This window comes from Megascapheus bottae, chromosome 11 (assembly GCF_031878675.1).
Source record: "Megascapheus bottae isolate mThoBot1 chromosome 11, mThoBot2.hap1, whole genome shotgun sequence".
Lineage (NCBI taxonomy): Eukaryota > Metazoa > Chordata > Mammalia > Rodentia > Geomyidae > Megascapheus > Megascapheus bottae.
Genome location: NC_143519.1, coordinates 42,280,586 through 42,299,762, shown reverse-complemented (window position 1 = coordinate 42,299,762; position 19,177 = coordinate 42,280,586). Strand labels below are relative to the sequence as shown.

The following is a 19,177-nucleotide window of genomic DNA, read 5'->3' as shown; positions in this document are numbered from 1 at the left end:
CACACATACAGAAAAGGCCAGAAGTGGTACTGTGGCTCAGGAGGTAGAATACTAGTCTTGAGAAAGCCCAGTGGTCAGGTCCTGAGTTCAAGCCCCAGGACTGGCCCCCAAAAAAGAATAGTGAAGTGAGTCTGGTAGTAGAGAACTGTCCTGGGTTCTGTCTGTATACTAAAAAACAAAACAACCTCAGTACTGGTGATTTTCACCATTTAATCCCTGAGGCTCAGGAGGCTGAGATCTGAGAATTTTGGTTTGAAGCCAGCCATAACAGACAAATCCACTAAGCTCTTGATCTCCAGTTATCCAGCAAAAAGCTGGAACTGATCTATAAGTAATAGAGCACCAGTCACGAGGGTGGTAGAGGGGAACGGTGGCCAAGTGAGAGGTGATGCCGTGTGTTGAAGACCCAATACACATCTATATACACGTTCAGCACACAGAATGATGGATGTGTAGACTGGATTCAGAGAAGTCCCCTATTTTATAGTCTTTGTGTACATGCTTTTGAAACCATACCAATATCAACAGTATATATAGAACTTATGTATGGAGCACATGATAGAAATTTAAACACAGTGTTTTATTAGTAAGAAGGAAAAGTCTAGCTATTAATTTTATTTTATTTTACCTTTAAATTTTTTTTTTTGCCAATCCTAAGGCTTGATCTCAGAGCCTGTGTACTGTCCTTAGACACTTTTTTGCTCAAGGCCTAGTGCTCTGCTGCTTGAGCCACATCACTTCTGGCCTTGTTTGTATATGTGGTAAGGAATCAAACCCAGGGCTTCGTGCATCCAGGCAAGCACTCTACCACTAGGCCATGCTCCCAGTCCATAGCTGTTAATTTTAATAAATATTTAACAACTATATTTGACCAAGAATAAAGCATGTATTTAATTACAACTGAAGATTCTGTGTTTCTATTGCACATTAATGAAAGGAAAGTAATATGTAGTCAAATCTCATAGGAATGCTTTTTCTGTGGAAAGAACTTACAGAATAGCAGAAGTCTTTTCTAAATTGGATGTTTCTTTGCCTTTCCATTAAAGAAAATGAATGAATTTAAGCAGCTATTTTGGCCCCTATTTAAATACCATTTTCTGAAAGAAGGGTAATTTCAGTGGGAGGATGAGTGAGTAGATAAAGATGAGAATGTACTAATTAGATATTTTTGTGAAAATAATGAGGACTCAGAAAGGATGTGGTACTAAAGGAATATATTTTAAGCCACAGTTGGCATTGGAAGAAGAGCGGAAATCATAATTTTCACCTAGAGGTTTTAAGCTATGTCAGACACTTGCCTCTTGTTTCTGTCCTTAGCAGCATTTGTGAATCTGAGTATGTAAGGAAAGCCACTGGCAAGGAGTTATGGTATTGATGTGAGGTCCTAGGGTCTGTGAATTCTGAGTGGATCCTTGAAAATTTCCACGTATCCAGGTGAGCACCAGTGGCTCATACCTGTAATCCTGGCTACTTGGGAGGCTGAGATCCAAGGAGCATGGTTCAAAGCCAGCCTGGGCATAAAAGCCTGTGAGACTCTTTATTAACCACTAGAAAACCAGAAGTGGCTCTGTGGCTCAGAGTAGTAAAGTGTTATCCTTGAACTGAAGAGTTTAGGGACAGGGCCTCATGACCCCCCCCCCCAAAAAAAAAAGAATAAGAATGAAGAAGAGGAAGAGGAGGAGGAAGAGGAATTATTCCATGTATCAAACTACTAGGGGAAAGACAAAAGGAGATATTTAAACTTTTAGGCATATAGATGCTACATTTGCTAAAATAGTCTCAGAATAGGACAATTTCAGTATATAAGAGCAATTTACTTAAGAACCTGTGCAACTATTGGATTCCAGTGGCTTATGTCTATAATTCTAGCATTTTAGACTAAGTTCACTAAAGCCACTCAGGCAGGAAAGTCTATGAGACTGTTATCTCCAATTAACTAACAAAAATCAAAAGTAGAGCCGTTACTTAAGGGTACTGCTGGCCTCAGGGACACATACACACACCCTGACTAAATGGCAGGGTGAATTCTTAAGAGTTCTCATTTATTTTTTGGTTGCTTTTCATAATAAGCTATGCCTTCCCTAAGCATATCTAACTAATGGTTCTTAATCGCTGCAAATTCCATTGAGATGCCAGGTTGATCAACCAGTCAGCCTTGGGCCCCTATTTCTTCATATATAACATAACAAGATTGTATTATGTAATCAGTAAGGTCCATTTTTTTAAAATGAAGGATTTTTTTTCTATGATACTTTAGAAAATTAGAGAAAACTTTAGAAATGGTTACACTCATGAGTGATAGTTAAGCTGCTCAGAAAGATAGAATAACAGAATTATGCTGGGTTATTTTTTTTTTTTTTTTGCCAGCCAGCTACTCACTCTCCAGTGCTTATATACATTTGGGGTGATCATGTATGATATAATGTAGTTCAGTACTTGTAGAAATGATTAACTGTGCCTCACAATCAGAAATGATTACTGTAAAGCCATAAATAATAAAAGTCCTATTTTTATTTGTTTGTGTATAGGGTCTCTAAGCAAAGGAGTTTCCTGTCTATAGTTTATCCAATTAAAATAGAGTTATTAGTCTCATTTTGTGAAGCTATTTCCGATTGTGTTACAGAGACGAGAGGCAAAAGGGACAGAGAAAAGGATCCAAGAGAAGAACGAGAGTATGAACAGGACCAGAGCTCTTCCAGAGATCACAGAGAAGACAGAGAGCCTCGTGACGGCCGGGATCGCAGGGATACCAGAGACCGCAGAGAACTGCGAGACTCCAGAGACATGCGAGACTCTAGGGAGATGAGGGACTACAGCAGAGAAACCAAAGAAAGCCGAGACCCCAGGGATTCTAGGTCCACGCGGGACTCTCATGACTACAGGGACCGTGAAGGCCGTGATACTCATCGGAAGGAAGACACATACCAGGATGAATCCCGCAGTTATGGCAGGAATCACTTACGAGATGAAAGTTCTCGTACCGAAATAAGGAATGACTCCAGAAATGAGTCTCGGAGTGAAATTAGGAATGACCGAATGGGCAGAAGTAGGGGGAGAGGCCCAGAGATACCTGAAAAGGGTAAGGCTTTTCTCTTGTTATTCAACTGTATCTTGTGTATTCTTATAACAAGTACTGAATCTAAGATTGCTTTCCCAAATACATTATTTTTTTTATATCCATTGTTATTTTATGATTTCCAATTAAATGAGTGAGCTTCTCTATTTGCGGTTTTTCCATTTTTTTCTTCTGGTGAGGGAGGGGAGAAGGAGTTTGCCACCATCCAAATGACATTGTATGACTGTCTCTAAATTACTGAAGCTATATAGCTTACTGTATTGATTTAGGGTACATGCCCCTTTATTTACCCTATTCCCAGACTCTGCTACAGGAGTACAGAACTTTTTCTGTTGGCCTATTGGGCTGGTCAGTATTACAGAATTAGATTTAAGTATTGAAGGTTCCTAAAATTCTATGCAATTAAAAAAATTTTTTTCCCCAGTTTTGGGGCTTGAACTAAGGGCCTAGGCACTGTCCTTGAACATTTTTTGCTCAAGGCTAGCAATCAGCCACTTAAGCCACAGCACCACTTCTGGCTTTTTCTGTGTATGTGATACTGTGGAATCAAACCCAGGGTTTTGTGCATGGTAGGCAAGCACTCTACCACTAGGCCACACACCCGACCTTGATTGAAATTATTTAATTGATTAATTTTTGAGACAGTCCAGGGTGGCTTTGGCCTACCAATCATCCTGAGTGCTAAACCTACCACTATGCCTGACATCTTGGCTTTTCCTGATCCTTTTACATACAGATTTTAAAAATTAGTTTTTAATTTTATGAAAAACTGTTCGATTTTTGCTTATAGTAATTCTTCAGTTTATACTGTTCCTATTAAAGTTTTTCTCATTTTATTTTATTCCTGGTTACTGTATTTTGTTTCCATTATAAATGATGCTTTTTTGTCAAAATTTTTTGCATCCATCACTGTTAAGAGTTTCAAAGAATACAGAGATATATAATACCCCCATTCCATAAATGACCATTCTTTTTCACCAGCTTTGTCTGTCTCCACAATGGATGAGTGACACATTTTTATCTCTTTTATAAAAAAAATAGTTGGAGATGAAATCGAGGACTTTTCTGCTTGGGTTAGATTTGAATCTTGTTTCTCAGATCTCAGTTTACTGAGTAATTAAAATTTCAAGTATGAACTACCAGCACCTTAACTGCAGCACTTTTATAGCCTTAAAAGGAGCTTAAAATTGTTCTTCCTGATCTTTAATCACTAAGACATTCCTTATAGGTATTTGCATATTAAAGTATCTGTTACCATATTCACAAATGTCCTCAATTACTTTAGGTCACAAAGCCTCTTATAGGTATAGTGCGTATGTGTGTTTTGTGTGTGTGTGTGTGTGTGTGTCTTGAGGAAGTGCTACCTAATTATTACTTTGGGTAAATTGGTTATTTGTGAGTTTTTAAATTTGGGATGTACTCATCCATCTGCATCAAGATTGATTAATAGAGTCTGAAGGTTGAGGTCAAAGCCCTCCAGAGTTTTTGCTTTTGCTTTTGGCAGCCCCATACTCATATTCATTGCAGCATGATATATGGGGTTTTTCTGATGTTAACATGTTACATAACTATGGTATAGAAACAAAACCAAGGAATCAACATTGGTATAATAATCCATAAGGCTTATTCAGATTCATTAGGAGTGTGTGTAAGAGAGAAATTATACATCTTTATTACATATATAGTCTTGTATTGCCTTCTCCACAATCTAGACATTGAATTGTAAAAAAAAAATTCTTTGTGTTATTAGTTTTTATTTTATTTTGTTGTTATTGTTTTGCCAGTCTCAGGGCATGAACTCAGGGCCTGAGGTGCTGTCCTTGCACTTTCTCAGGGTGAGAGCTCTACCCTAATAACATCCAGCTTTTTCTATGTATGTGGTACCGAGGAATTGATCTCGGGTCTTCGTGCATGCTAGGCAAAGCACTCTACCACTAGGTCAAACTCCTGACCATTTTCTTAAAATCAGCATAATCTTGGATTCATCCAAGTTGCCTGTATTTCAGTAGTGTATTCCTTGTTACTGCTGAATACTATTTCATGGTACACTTCTGCCATGATTGATTTGACTTTTCACCACTGAAAGGCATATGGGTACTTGCACATTGAAGTCTGTTACATTTAAAGATCTTTTCCCTACATCTTTCCCTTCATCTTTTCCCTACATCTTTCAATAAAACATTTCAAATAACACTTCATTTTGCCAAATTATCTTTGCCCTCCTTGGTCAGATTTGAACTCAGGACCTTGCTGGGCTGATTCTACTATTTGAGCAATGTCTCTGACCCTACTTTTTGATGGTTATTATGGAGATGCTTTCCTGGCTTTGAACTGCAGTGTTCTACATGTTTACCTCTTGAGTGCTTACCTTGCCTGCCCTCCCTCCCTCCCTCTCTCTCTCTCCCTCCCTCTCTCTCCCTCCCTCTCCCTCTCTCTCTCTCTCTCTCTCTCTCTCTCTCTCTCTCTCTCTCTCTCTCTCTCTCTCTCTCTCTCTCTCTCTCTCTCTCCCTCTCCCTCCCTCCCCCTCCCTCCCCCTCCCTCCCTCCCTCCCTCCCTCTCTCTCTCTCTCTCTCTCTCTCTCTCTCTCTCTCTCTCTCTCTCTCTCTCTCTCTCTCTCTTATTTTTCTTTTTTTTGGTTGTTACTTTGTTTTGCTGCCAAGATGAGGGCTAGAAAGCTCTGAGTCTGGTCAGCCCTCTAGGTTTTTTTGCTCAAGGCTTAACTCTACTACTTAGCCACAGCTCCACTTCCTTTTTAGTGGCTAATTGGGGATACAGAGTTTCCCACATTTTCCTGCTCAGGATGGCTACAAATTGAGAGCTTCCCATCTTAGCTTTCTGATTAGCTAGAGTTATAGGCATGAACCATTGGCATCTGACTTACCTTGGTTTTATAGTGAAATCATTCACTATAACAGCAATTAAAGCAGTAGAGCATATCCATATTTTTTTCATTTTTTACATTACTTTTTCTGTGAATAAATAGGTTTATTTTTGTTTTGTTGTTTTGAAGGTTAAATATTGCTTTATGTTGTCATTATATGACTTTCTAATTTTCTTTTCTTCATAGTTTTAGAATTTGAGCTGTTAGCCTAATGTTTACTAAGAAAAGCGCTAGGTCACTTGAGTCACACTCCCAGGCCATGAATTTCTTACAGATAGCAAAAACTGGGACTTGGTTTATTCTAGTTAGTCATTAGACAAACTTGGATATTCTGGTGTTATGCTTAATATTCTTTTCAACAACGATTACCACATTTGGGAATTTAAAAAATAGTAGTAATAATGCTATTTTGGGAGAAAAGAGTATGACTAATGAAACCTAGTTGAAGAAAGTATTTGTTAAAGTTTGAATATCCTTTGTTTAGGAAGTCGAGGCACAAGAGGTTCTCAAATTGATAGTCACAGTAGTAGTAGCAACTATCATGACAGCTGGGAAACTCGAAGTAGCTATCCTGAAAGAGACAGATACCCTGAAAGAGACAACAGAGATTCTTCCTTTGAGAGAAGACATGGAGAGAGAGACCGGCGGGACAATAGAGAAAGAGGTTTGTCAACAGAATTTTATTAACTTCAGCCAAGGGAATTGTTTTTTAAGCAGATATCAGTTTACTTTATAATGCCAAATATCCTTTAGGATATTTGAGACTGTTGTGTTCGTTCACATAAATCTTTGTCCATGTGGTATAGGAATGATTATGTAAATAGCTACCAATAATGGAGTTTGAGAACTGGAATATGCCCTACTATTCTTCCCGTCTTAACCAAATAGGTCAAAACTCTTTATAAAATACATAAATGATGATACAGTACAAATCCAGGAAGTTCTGATTCAGGAAAGATAATGCTACTCACCAAACTAGCTGTGACTAGTTTAATAGTTTAAAATCAGTAATTTTCTAGGGACTGTCAGATAAGAGCTGGAGAAAAATGGTGATAGTCTGGGGATTGTTGAGTGTAATGTTTTCATATTTTCTTCTAAGAATATATAGTATTTGCTTTAACTAATTTTGTACTCTTGTTTGTCTCAAGCTAAAGATTTTTGGTTAATCTGTTATATGATCTCTTAAATCATTTTCCCCCCTGTTGGTCATGGGGCTTGAATTCAGGGCCTAAGGAAGCTTCTTTGCTCAAGATGCACTCTACCACTTTCAGCCACAACTCCATCCCTGTGTTTTTTTAGAGGGGTTAATTGGAGATGAGTCTCATGATCTTTCCTCCTTGGGCTAGCTTTGAACTGCAGTCCTCACATCTTAGCCTCCTGAGTAGCTAGGATTATGGGTATGAGCCATCAACATTTGTGGTCTTAAAGCAATTTTGAGGCACAATTATAAGAAAATATTTAAGGATTATATGTGCTTTATATCACAGGTCTGTATTAGGGTCTTCAAACTTTAAAAAGTCTTAGGAAAGTCTCACTGGTTTGATTCTTAAAGGAAGGCTTACTATAGCACTGAGTTTGGAATAGTCATCACTTGATGAATATTGGTGTGTTGGTGTGGGCTGAATCAAAGAGGTAATATTATTTCTTGAAATAGTAATAGGAACAAACTTTCTTAAGGCACTATCTACTTTTGAGAGCATAAATAAAGCCAGACAAGAGGGGATGAGTTTTTTAAAGGTAAGCCTAATACATTTGGGTTGTAAGACATATTAGGATTTTCTCAATTAAAGGTAGGCCTGGAGTTTTTACTTTCAGTGTTTCTGAAATAATTTCTTCCCTGGCATTTTGACAGCTTCTCTTTTATACTGTATCTTGACACTTTTTTCCCTATTTTCTTATCCTAGTTCAGCTTTCTTTATCTAAGGCTTGAACTCAGCAGTAGGATTGATTTCATCTTGTGATCACAAGAGTGCTGATAATATTACATATACAGTAGTCCTGAAAACCTTACAATATCGCTAAAGTTAGCCAATCCATATTTCACAATCTTGGAGGTTTTACTAAGAGACATTTTCAATATTATGGAAAAGTTCCAGACTGGAACTAAACTCAGGTCTTTTGAGTGCCAGTCTACTTATCTGTATATTTTATTTCATTATAATCACTTTAATAAATATTAGTTGTATGACTGAAATGAAATATATTTTTGAGGTAACCAAATATGTATTGAGTACCCCCATCAGCACATTGATAGGTACTTAGAATATAATAGTTCATGTCTTTGTATAACTTGGTGGTGAAGAGTCTTCTCACCCCCAAAAGGACTCTTTGAGATGTCAGAGAAACCAACATGGACTGAAGCCAAAAGAATTAAAAAGGAAAAATAAGAGAATCCATTTTAGAGTGTTAACAAATTTGAGAAAAAGTTACTTAGGTACACAATGGGAGAAACAAAATGACTTTACAGAGGAAACTGGCATTTTAAGAATAAAACTGAGTTTATGGGCAAGAAAGAATAGGTACACGTTTCTTGAGATAGGAAATAGCCTTCTGTGTCTCAGGATATGAAAGAAGACAGTGTCTAGAGGATGGCATGCAGTAGAGTGACTGATAAAGGTTGATTGTAGAGATGTGTTCAGATATTTAAATCTGACCTTCATAGTCTAGATATACTAGGCAATAGTCTAGTTGAAGTAGAACAGTTGCTACTGTTACATAAAGTTATATGAGAAGATAGAGAAGCAAACAATTCTGAGGAATTTCAAGAAAGCTGCTTTAACTAAAAGACTTGACATCTTTAGTCCTGAAGGATACATGTGTGCTAGAAGAATCAATGGAGGAAGCATTTTGCATGTAAAGGTATAATATAAACAGATATATAGGACTGAAAGAACTGTGTGTGCTTTTATTTAGAGTAGTATAAATTCTGTGATCAGGTTGGAGTGGTGAAATGACATAATTAGTATGAAGAAGTGAAGGAAAAGGACTGATGAGAGATTCATTAAGAGCTTGGTGTGTTATTCATCAAGATAAGGAAGTATCTGAAGAGAGGCAGGGGATAATAGTGAGGAAGATAGGTTGGGGATGTTAGTGTGACATGATTCATATTCTTTCCATTTCCCTTGGGTAATAAAAGTCATCATCTTGGTTGAGAAAATTAAGGTTCTATATGTGACAGTATTTTTATCTTTTATCCTCTGGTATTCCCATATTCAGAAGTTTTATGTGTGAATTGCTATAAGATAGAGTATTGGTTTTGTTTCAGGGAACTTGGTTATGATCACCAATAAGCAGTATCTAGAAAATGGATGTGTCTAACATGCTAGGATTCCATGTTCTGTAGAACCATTTAAAAATTATGTTGGTTTCAGTAAAAGTAAAAGGTTTAAGAAAAACAACCTTTAAGCATAATTTCTATCGTTCTGAACCATACTTTCTATGCTTTTAAGAAGTAAGGAAGGGAAAAGATTATTTAGATTTTAAATTCGTAAAACTTTTCTGTTTGGAAATAAAACCTCTGCATAGTAAATAGGAGTATCTTTTTTTCACCAGTGATAAGGAAAGGAAGTTCAAGTTACTTTATTAAATACTTCCCTAGAAATAGTCTAAAATTCTTTATAATAAATGGATGTTAGATATTTCAATTAATAACTATGGAACATACTAAAATATGATTTATCAATTAACCAGTATACATTATAGAGTGAAACTATGAGTAACAGTAGTGTAGATCATATTAGAGTAGCTGTCAAAAATGGCTGCTGCTTCGAAAAGTTTGGGGATCTTACACATTTTTTTTCTTTATCTTAGATTGAATTCTTGTTCATCCAGGCATCTGGTCTTTTTCTCTGTGTTTATGTGATTCTTGTGTAGACTGAAAAAAAAGTGATGAGATTATCGGTTACTATTATTAATAGTTATTCATTATACGTTTGTACTAATACAGATACTTTTTACATTCGATTGTTCTACAATTGTTAGACAACAGTGCCCTTAATTCTAACGTGTGATAAGAGATTGATCGTTGCAGCCACACTTTTGACATATGTTTTGTTCCATATTTTTCACATATAATCACTGCACTTTCATGTGTATATGATTTGGCCTGAAATTAGAGGTGTGACTTACGAGGGAAATTTTTTTTTTCCTTCAGCTCCTATGTTCTACACCTCCTGCTGCCCCTATCCTTTGCCACCAGTGTTCTCAGGTCCTGCTGGGGGGACAGAGAAGATCAGAGGTGAAGGGTAGAGATGGCAGAAAGTGGGGTTGGAGCAGTGGGCTGGAGTAGGGTAGACTGGAGCATGCAGAGGAAGATCAAAGGTGGATCAGTGGGAGGGGGAGGGGCTAATGGGGAGCAAAACACATGCTAGTTAAGAGGGGAAAAGAAAATTGTCTGAGCAAACATTTTTTAAGGTCTAGGGGTGATTGTTATTTGATTATTACATTAAAATTAAATATAGTAGCAGATTTATAATTTGTTGCCAAAGTGACCCTATATTCAGATAAAATTTTTAAGATTTGCCATGCTGTCTTACTTAGAGATTATATGCCAAATTATCACTCACAAAACTTGATTTTCATTGTAGATCAAAGACCAAGCTCACCAATACGACATCAGGGGAGAAATGACGAGCTTGAGCGTGATGAAAGAAGAGAGGAGCGAAGAGTAGACAGAGTGGATGATAGAAGAGATGACAGAGCTAGGGACAGAGATAGGGAGCGAGAGCGAGACAGAGAGCGGGAGAGAGAGAGAGAACGTGAACGAGATCGAGAAAGAGAAAAGGAAAGAGAGCTAGAAAGAGAACGGGCCAGAGAACGGGAGCGAGAAAGAGAAAGGGAAAAAGAGAGAGACCGTGAACGAGAGCGAGATCGTGACCATGATCGAGAGAGAGAAAGAGAGAGGGAACGAGACAGGGAAAAAGAAAGGGAGCGGGAGAGAGAAGAAAGGGAAAGGGAGAGAGAGCGAGATCGGGAGAGAGAGAGAGAACGAGAGCGGGAACGAGAAAGAGCAAGAGAAAGGGATAAGGAACGGGAACGTCAAAGGGAGTGGGAAGACAAAGACAAGGGACGGGATGACCGCAGAGACAAGCGAGAAGATATCCGAGAAGATAGGAATCCCAGAGATGGACATGACGAGAGGAAATCAAAGTAAGAATGACTTCCGGTCATTTTTTAAAAGTTATATTTCAGCATAAATTCAAAAATGTGTGTTTAAAGGGTTTTTCCTTGCCTAGAAAAAATAATTTTTTAATTCTGTTGCTGACTCCAGGGGCTGTACATAATCCACAAGTCCATTTTAGGTTGCTATAACGTAGCCAAGACAATGTTCAATGAAAAAAGGGCCAGTGTGGTCACGGAGCCTGGTCATTGTGCTAGGCATACACTTTGCCATTTGAGGTAAGCTAGCTTCCACCTTGGCGTCCTCCTCTCCCCACCTTCCAAGCAGCTGGAATCACAGACACATGCCACCACACCCAAATATGACAAGTAAGCTTTCTTGACTACTGCAAACTTTTTCTTCACAGGAATCAAATGTAAATGTGATAGTGAACTTTGTGTGTGTGCTGTCACATCCCCTTCAAACTAGTTGATGTTGACTTAGTCACTAAGGGTTACTGCCCTGTGGTTCCCATGTTTTCTGTGCCTTTACTTATGTCATTACCACCTCTAAGGTACAGCAGACATTCACAGTGTTTTAGAAACTGAGAGAATCCTTAAAATCCTTAAAACATAGCTGGAAGAAAATGAGAGGTATAGAAGTGACCTATCTCTCACTGTGGAGGTACAGTAGGTTATTAAGGCCAAACATATGTTCTGTGTAATATATCTGAAGGAATTTTTTTCTCTCTAGCCAAAATGACAGATTTGCTGAATTATATGCGTTTATCTTGATTTTGAAACAAACAATTAGGAATGGTATCTCTTCCCAATTCCCCTTTGTATTAGTTCCAGTCTCAGAAGGGGTTCTCCAAATGGTGAAAAAGTTTGTCCAGGGTTCTACCTGTCAGCCTAGCAGCCCTTTCTTTGCTGAACTTTTAATTCTGAAATCCTTTTTTTTTTTTTTTTTTTGCCAGCCCTGGGGCTTGAACTTAGGGCCTGAGCACTGTTTGGCTTTTTCAAGGCTGGCACTCTACCATTCAAGCCACAGCATCACTTCCAGTTTTTTCTGTGTATGTAGTACTGAAGAATCAATCCTGTGTCTTCATGCATGCCAAGCAAGCACTCCACCACTATCCCAAACTCCTGGCCCTTCCAGAGAGCTTAAGACTTCCTGTGCTGCTGCTGCTGCTGCTGCTGCTGCTGCTGCTGCTGCTGCTGCTGCTGCTGCTGCTATTCCTGCTGTGTTCCTGCTCCTTCCGCTCCTTCCGCTCCTCCTGCTCCTTCTGCTCCTTCTGCTCCTCCTGCTCCTTCCCCTCCTGCTCTTCCTCCTCCTCCCATTCTCCCCTCCTCTTCCCCCCTTTTCCTTCTAACTCCTCCCTCCCTCCCTCCCTCCCTCCCTCCCTCCCTCCCTCCCTCCCTTCCTCCCTTCCTTCTTTCTTTCCTTCCTTCCTCTTCTTCCCCTTCATGCTCTCTTTTATTTGTACGAAATCTCATTTAGTCATCAGTTTCATTGCATTCAAGTCAGTCAGAGGTGTGAACATTGAATACTATAAACTCAATATTTCATTTTAGCCATGGTTCAAATTAAAAACAGAAAAACCAAACTTAGAAAATACACTGGCTCTTACCAGACTTCTCAGGGAAGATACCAGTTGACACAAAACTTTTCTGAGCGTTTGGATTAGTCAAGGAAAGAATACCCTTGGCATTGTGACATTCAGTCTGTGGCCTAAAATCATTGTGGTATGTGTGTTGTATGTTACGAATTGTTCTCCAAGAGCCCCAGGAGTCATAATGATAGATTTTAAAAAATGAAGGATTATCTCAGCAAGGCAAAATTTACTTCTCCAGAAGAATGCAGCATCAGCCCCAGCCTGGCAATCAAGCATACAGATCAGGCAGGTTGCTCCCCTATTTATTCTTAACAGGGCAGGCCCTGCCCCTCTGCTCAGATTGGTTGAGCTCAGGTTGCAATCTGCTCCTGATCAGCTTGTTTGAACAGGGTAAAATATATTTACATTAGGTGATTTTGAAATAAGACTAAAGGTGCACAAATAATCTCTAAATATGCCCATACCCTCTGCTATTTCTTGAACGATCTGGGGCATGTCAAAATTCCATCTTGAAAAGAACCCCATTAAAGACAAACCTTACATTTCAAAAATCCTTTTGTATCCCAAAGAAATTCAGTTCCTCTTTCTCCAGATGAGAACCAAGCCGCCAGAACAAAGCACGAATGTTTAAACAGCACACTTTGATAGAAAAGAGTTCTCCCCTGCAGAAGATGGAACTTTCTTTTATTTTTAATATAGTGGAATGCCCAAACTTGATCTAGATTTTAAAATAATTTAAAAATCATCTTGTTTATATAAGCTATAAAGATTATCTTATAAAGTTTAAAAAAGAGAAAAGGACTTTCATCTTCTCCCCCACTTTCAGAGGAGAAAGCTAAGGTTCTATGACTTTAAGGAACCTTATCTAAAGTTATATAATAAGTAATGTGATTGTAAGTAGAACTTAACAACTGTTGGACTCCAAAAACGCCAGATTTTCTCCGTCCTAGCATAAAGCATAAGAATGTAAAATTGAAGGTTCATATCAGAAAGCACAATAATATATTGATTTCTCTGCTATTTATCTCTTTGTAATATTTAAGTAAGTCTGATAGTTTCAACCTGAGTGACTATATATGTATAATGAAATAAATGTCACCTTGTGTTTTAAAATCTGCAACTCTAGCAAAATTTTATTAAGGACACTACATGTCTTGTGTGATACAGCTGACAGTACAGATATGCTAGTGCAAAACAACCATCAGCATTTTGTAAATTGCATTTACTTGCCCAATTTAGGAAGCGCTATAGAAATGAAGGAAGTGCCAGCCCTCGGCAGTCACCTAAGCGCAGGCGTGAACATTCTCCTGACAGTGACACATACAACAGTGGAGATGACAAAAGTAAGTAGTCCCTTTTTGGTGTCTGTCATCATACTCGTTTGTAACCATGAGACTGTGCAACTGATAATTTATAATTTGAATAGATTTTGTGCTATACTGTTGCCGTACATTTTCTATACAACTAAAATGTATGTTACAAATGCCATTTTAAGCCAGGTCCCAATGGTACACACCTGTAATCCTAGCCACTCATGAGGCTGAAATCTGAGAATTCCTGATAAAAGCCAGCTTGGACATATAGGCCCAAAGAAAAAAAAATTTTTTTCCAGTCCTAGGGCTTGAACTCAGGGCCTGAGCACTGTCCTTGAGCTTTCTCAAGGTTAGCACTTTTACCATTTGAGCCACAGCACCACATCTTGCTTTTTCTGTGTATGTGGTACCAAGGAATTGAAACCAATGCTTTGTGAGTGCAAGGCAAGCACTGTACCACTAGGCCACACTCGTGGCGCAGGTCCAAAAAATTCTTACTCCCACTTCTGGCTTTTTCTATGTATGTGGTACCAAGGAGTCGAACCCGGGTCCTCGTGCATGCTAGGCAAGCACTCTACCACTAAGCCAAACTCCCAGCTCCTATTTTTTTATTTTTACTGAGATAATTAAAAACAGAGAGAGACTGACTACCTTAGTATTATTTCAGTGACATATGCTCTATTGCTAATCTAGTAAAGATATGGTTACTTGTTATCTTTTGATATAGATGAAAAGCACAGACTCTTGAGCCAGGTTGTACGACCTCAAGAATCTCGTTCTCTCAGCCCGTCACATCTTACAGAAGACAGGCAGGGTAGATGGAAAGAAGAGGACCGTAAGCCAGAAAGAAAGGAAAGTTCGAGGCGCTATGAAGAGCAAGAATTGAAAGACAAGGTTTCTTCTGTCGATCGACAGAGAGAGCAGACAGATGTCACAGAGAACTCAAGAGCCCGTGCCCAGGACATGGTAGGCCATCACCAGGGTGAAGATCGTGAGCTGGCTGATCGAGCCCATGATGAAAGCAAGAAAAAAGCGAAGCCTCAGAAGAAACCTATTAAGAAAAAGAAAGAGGATGATGCTGGAATAGAGAGGGGCAATACTGAAGCAACATCTGAAGATGGTCAAGTCTTTTCACCTAAAAAAGGGCAGAAGAAGAAAAACACGGAGAAAAAACGCAAAAGATCCAAAGGTGATTCTGATATTTCCGATGAAGAGGCCACCCAGCAAAGTAAGAAGAAAAGAGGTCCACGGACTCCCCCTATGACAACCAAAGAGGACCTGGTTGAGATTTCTAGTGATAAGGATGGCCTACTAGAGGACTCCCTGAAGAAGGAAGATACCGCATTTAGTGACTGGTCTGATGAGGATGTGCCTGACCGAACAGAGGTGATGGAATCAGAACACACGGTCACCACTGCCACCGTGGCTAGTACCCCTTCCCCTCTGTCTTCTCTTCTCCCTCCTCCACCTCCTGTGTCCACTGCCACCACTGCAGCAGTGGCGCTCACCTCCACCACTGTTACTGCTGCCACCTCCGCCACACCTCCGCCCACCTCTGCCACCCCCTCCACTGGCAGTACTACTTTTGCTGGTGAAGACTCGCATAGAAAATGCCACAGGACACGAGTGGAAAAAGTAGAGGCTCCTCATGTGACTATAGAGGACACACCACACCGCAAGCTGGTGGATCAGAAGAGGAGCAGCAGCCTCGGGAGCAACCGGAGTAACCGGAGTCACACCTCTGGCCGTCTGCGCTCCCCGTCCAATGATTCTGCCCATCGAAGTGGGGACGACCAGAGTGGTCGGAAGAGAGTGCTGCATAGTGGCTCGAGAGACAGAGAAAAAACAAAGAGCCTGGAGGTCACAGGAGAGAGAAAATCTAGGATTGATCAGTTGAAGCGTGGAGAACCCAGTCGGAGTACTTCTTCAGGTAATAGTTGAATTGTGTTTCCTATGCTATATGTTTTATCCAAATGAAACACCAAAACGGTTATTTTATAAACTATACCCTAAGTTTTATGAGACTTTAAAAAAAGTTTAGCCATGCCATTAAAATCTCACTTGTTACGACTTTGCTACCAACTTCATAGTAGAGGTTCATTCAGAAGTGTTAATAGGTTAATATTAGGCTTATTGTGATGTGTCTTGTTAAAAGGTTTGTATTCATGTATTCATGTACCGTATCTATGCCTGCAATTTTAACATTCCTAAATTCAATACTGACATTTTTGTACACAGAAAATCAGAAAAGGAAGAGATTTTTTTTAACTAATTAGTTCTACTAATGCCTAGTATATTTATATATTTACTAAGATGTTTGGGGCCTGTGGTAGAAATAGACAAGTCTTATAAGTCTTATAAAACTTACTTTAACATTTTTAGACCTGTAACCCTTTCCTCAAAGTTACATAGAGATAGCGAAAAGAGAAAGAGGGAGAGGAAATGTAGAATGTACAAATATGCAGGATAGTACACAAAGAAAATGTTAACAATATATGTAGAACGGAAGATAAATTATAACTTTTAAAGAATCCTAAAAACTAAGCATTTTATTTCTATTTTGTTATATGTTAATTTTGGATGTGGCGTATCTATTTTAGATCGTCAGGATTCAAGAAGCCATAGTTCAAGAAGAAGTTCTCCTGAATCTGATCGGCAAGTCCATTCAAGGTCTGGGTCATTTGATAGTAGAGACAGACTTCAAGAACGGGATCGATATGAGCATGACAGAGATCGGGAGAGAGAGAGGAGAGATACACGGCAGAGAGAATGGGACCGAGAAGCCGATAAAGATTGGTCACGGAACCGAGATCGGGAGAGACTGCGGGAACGGGAGAGAGAACGGGACAAAAGGAGAGACTTGGACAGGGAAAGAGAAAGATTAATTCCTGACTCTATGGAAAGGGACCGAGATAGAGATAGAACTTTTGAGAATTCTCAAATAGAGTCTGTGAAGCGCAGTGAAACAAAACTGGAGAGTGAACATGAAAGAGACCTAGATGGCGGTTCCAGAGATTCTGTAGCCTTGGATAAAGAAAGAATGGATAAAGATGTGGGGTCTGCCCAGGGCTTCGATGATACAACTAAAGCCGAGAGAACGGAGAGTGTGGAAGGTGAGTGCATACCCTGTTACACAGCTCTCTCCTTGTCCAGTTTCATGAGGAACAAATACTTGTTTTGAAAAGCTATCCATTAGGCAAATTGACTCTATTCCTTTACAAAGATTCATAAGGAAGAAGCCTATGATATTTTAAAAAAGGAAAAGTGTTCCTTCAGTATTTTCAGTGCAAACCATTCAAATAAGTCTAATAATGAAATATGAAAAGTAGTGATTGAAATAAATGGTAGGAGCTGAGTGCCAGTGGCTCATGCCTGTAATCCTAGCTACTCAAGAGGCTAAGATCTGAGGATCGTAGTTCAAAACCAGCCTGGGCACTAAAGTCCATGAGATTCATCTCCAATTAGCCACAGGAAAACCAAAAGCCGTGCTGTGGCTCAAGTGGTAGAGCACTCGCCTTAAGCTGAAGAGCTCAGGGACAGTGCCCAGGCCCAGAGTTTAAGCCCCATGAGAGAGAGAGAAGTGGGGGGTGGGGAGGAATGGTAGGAGTAGTTTTCTTAATGCCTAACTATTGAAACAAAAGATTGCTTACTTGCAGTGACTATAGCTGTTAAATAATAACCTTCACATCTTTTTTAAAAATAAAATCAGATGGACATACTGCATGTGCAGTAATTCTGACACTGTAAAATCCTGCTGAGGCAGGAGAATCTTGAGTTTGAGGCCAGCCTAAGCTATACAGAAGCTACACGGTATCTGTCTCAAAAGTAAAATCACAGAAATTGAGTAACTCCTTATTTCATTGAGGTCAAATATTGTTAGATTCTGTCTAGTGGTTCCTCTTTAGTAGAGCAATTGAGAACAAGTATAGAATAATAATTGAAACCATTTAATGGCAGATTGAAATCCTGCTGGCACTCCCTACTCTTTGAACAAGAACACAGAGAGAAGCCCGTGTGAGCCCTCAGGCCAGGCGGAGCCAGTCTGCTCTCTAGTGCCTCACCTCACTGCCTCTGCTTTCCATCCTTCACTCCCACTGGACCAGACTGAATCCAGTTACCAGAAAACTATTACAGTGATTAATTATGTTCAGTTATGCCCCCAAGGTTTTATCTCCTTTATAACCATGGCTCATGAGTTCATCCTATTTATGCTCAAATTGAGATGAAAATGTAATATGAAAGAAACTGAGGTAGAATTGCCTTTTGTCAAGTCAAATGGAAAAAAAAAATATATATATATATATATATAATAGATGGCCCATTGGGGCATCTATTGGTATCTACCAAAAGATATAAGGGTCTACTTTTAATACAGTGAATTAGACCAAAAACTATCATATGACAAATAAAAAAATACTTTTATGTGCTACTGAGTCACAGAAGACTTACCATTAGTCTTTTGGACAACTAATCTGGCCATTTCATTCTCTTGTCATTCTTTGTTTCTTTCATTTTGTTTCTTCATTTTCATTTTTATTATTTCTTTTTTTTATTGAAACTTTAGATTTTAGTACATGCTGTACTTGCTTCTGTGAAGCCTTCTCTGCTAAAGATACTCCGTCAACTTCCCATAGCACCTTGTTTGTGCATCTTTTATAGTATCCGTATACTGTATTAGGATTTTCTATGATTTTTTTTTCCATTCATTTTTAGGAACTGTAGCTTTTCATCAGTTTATCAAGGCTTCAAAGTAAGAGTACAGTCAGTGGTTGATAAATGCAAATGTATTGTTTGTATGCATTCCCCCCATCTTATTCCTTGGTGAATTACAGCCAAGATTAATAGGAAGTATGGCTCCTCTGAAAATCTTTCGAGAAATTCTACCTCACTGGGACTCTGAAGTTATTCTTCTAGCACTTACAACATCGTTGTGACATAACCTCTCTGATTTGAACCTCTAAGATTTTTTTATTTTTGATATGCCACATAATAGCATTTGGCCTGTAGTAAAAATTTTTGTGGATCCTTATATCTCCTGATCATGTAATTAGATGACATAGAATGCCATCCATTACATAGATTTTCCTGTCTGACTGACAAAGACATTACTACCTCTGCCTCTTTCACATTACATTTTCATCTCAATGTAAAGAATAAATATTCTTAAATCACTAGCCACGGGGCTAGGAATGTG

General features: G+C 38.9%; 1 protein-coding gene across 8 annotated transcripts in view; it reads left to right on the top strand.

The window, feature by feature from the left end:
• Zc3h13 (zinc finger CCCH-type containing 13) overlaps positions 1-19,177 on the top strand; it is a 59,050-nt gene that overhangs the window by 29,612 nt on the left and 10,261 nt on the right. For 4 of the 8 annotated variants that reach the window (XM_090342117.1, XM_090342119.1, XM_090342116.1 and 1 more), the window contains exons 10-16: positions 2,624-3,079; positions 6,442-6,621; positions 10,111-10,194; positions 10,544-11,105; positions 13,910-14,013; positions 14,711-15,913; positions 16,584-17,096. In XM_090342117.1, coding sequence (XP_090198243.1) covers positions 2,624-3,079; positions 6,442-6,621; positions 10,111-10,194; positions 10,544-11,105; positions 13,910-14,013; positions 14,711-15,913; positions 16,584-17,096 — 3,102 coding nt within the window. The remainder of the gene's footprint in view (positions 1-2,623; positions 3,080-6,441; positions 6,622-10,110; positions 10,195-10,543; positions 11,106-13,909; positions 14,014-14,710; positions 15,914-16,583; positions 17,097-19,177) is intronic. The other 4 variants (XM_090342122.1, XM_090342121.1, XM_090342120.1 and 1 more) reach the window with 3 other exon arrangements.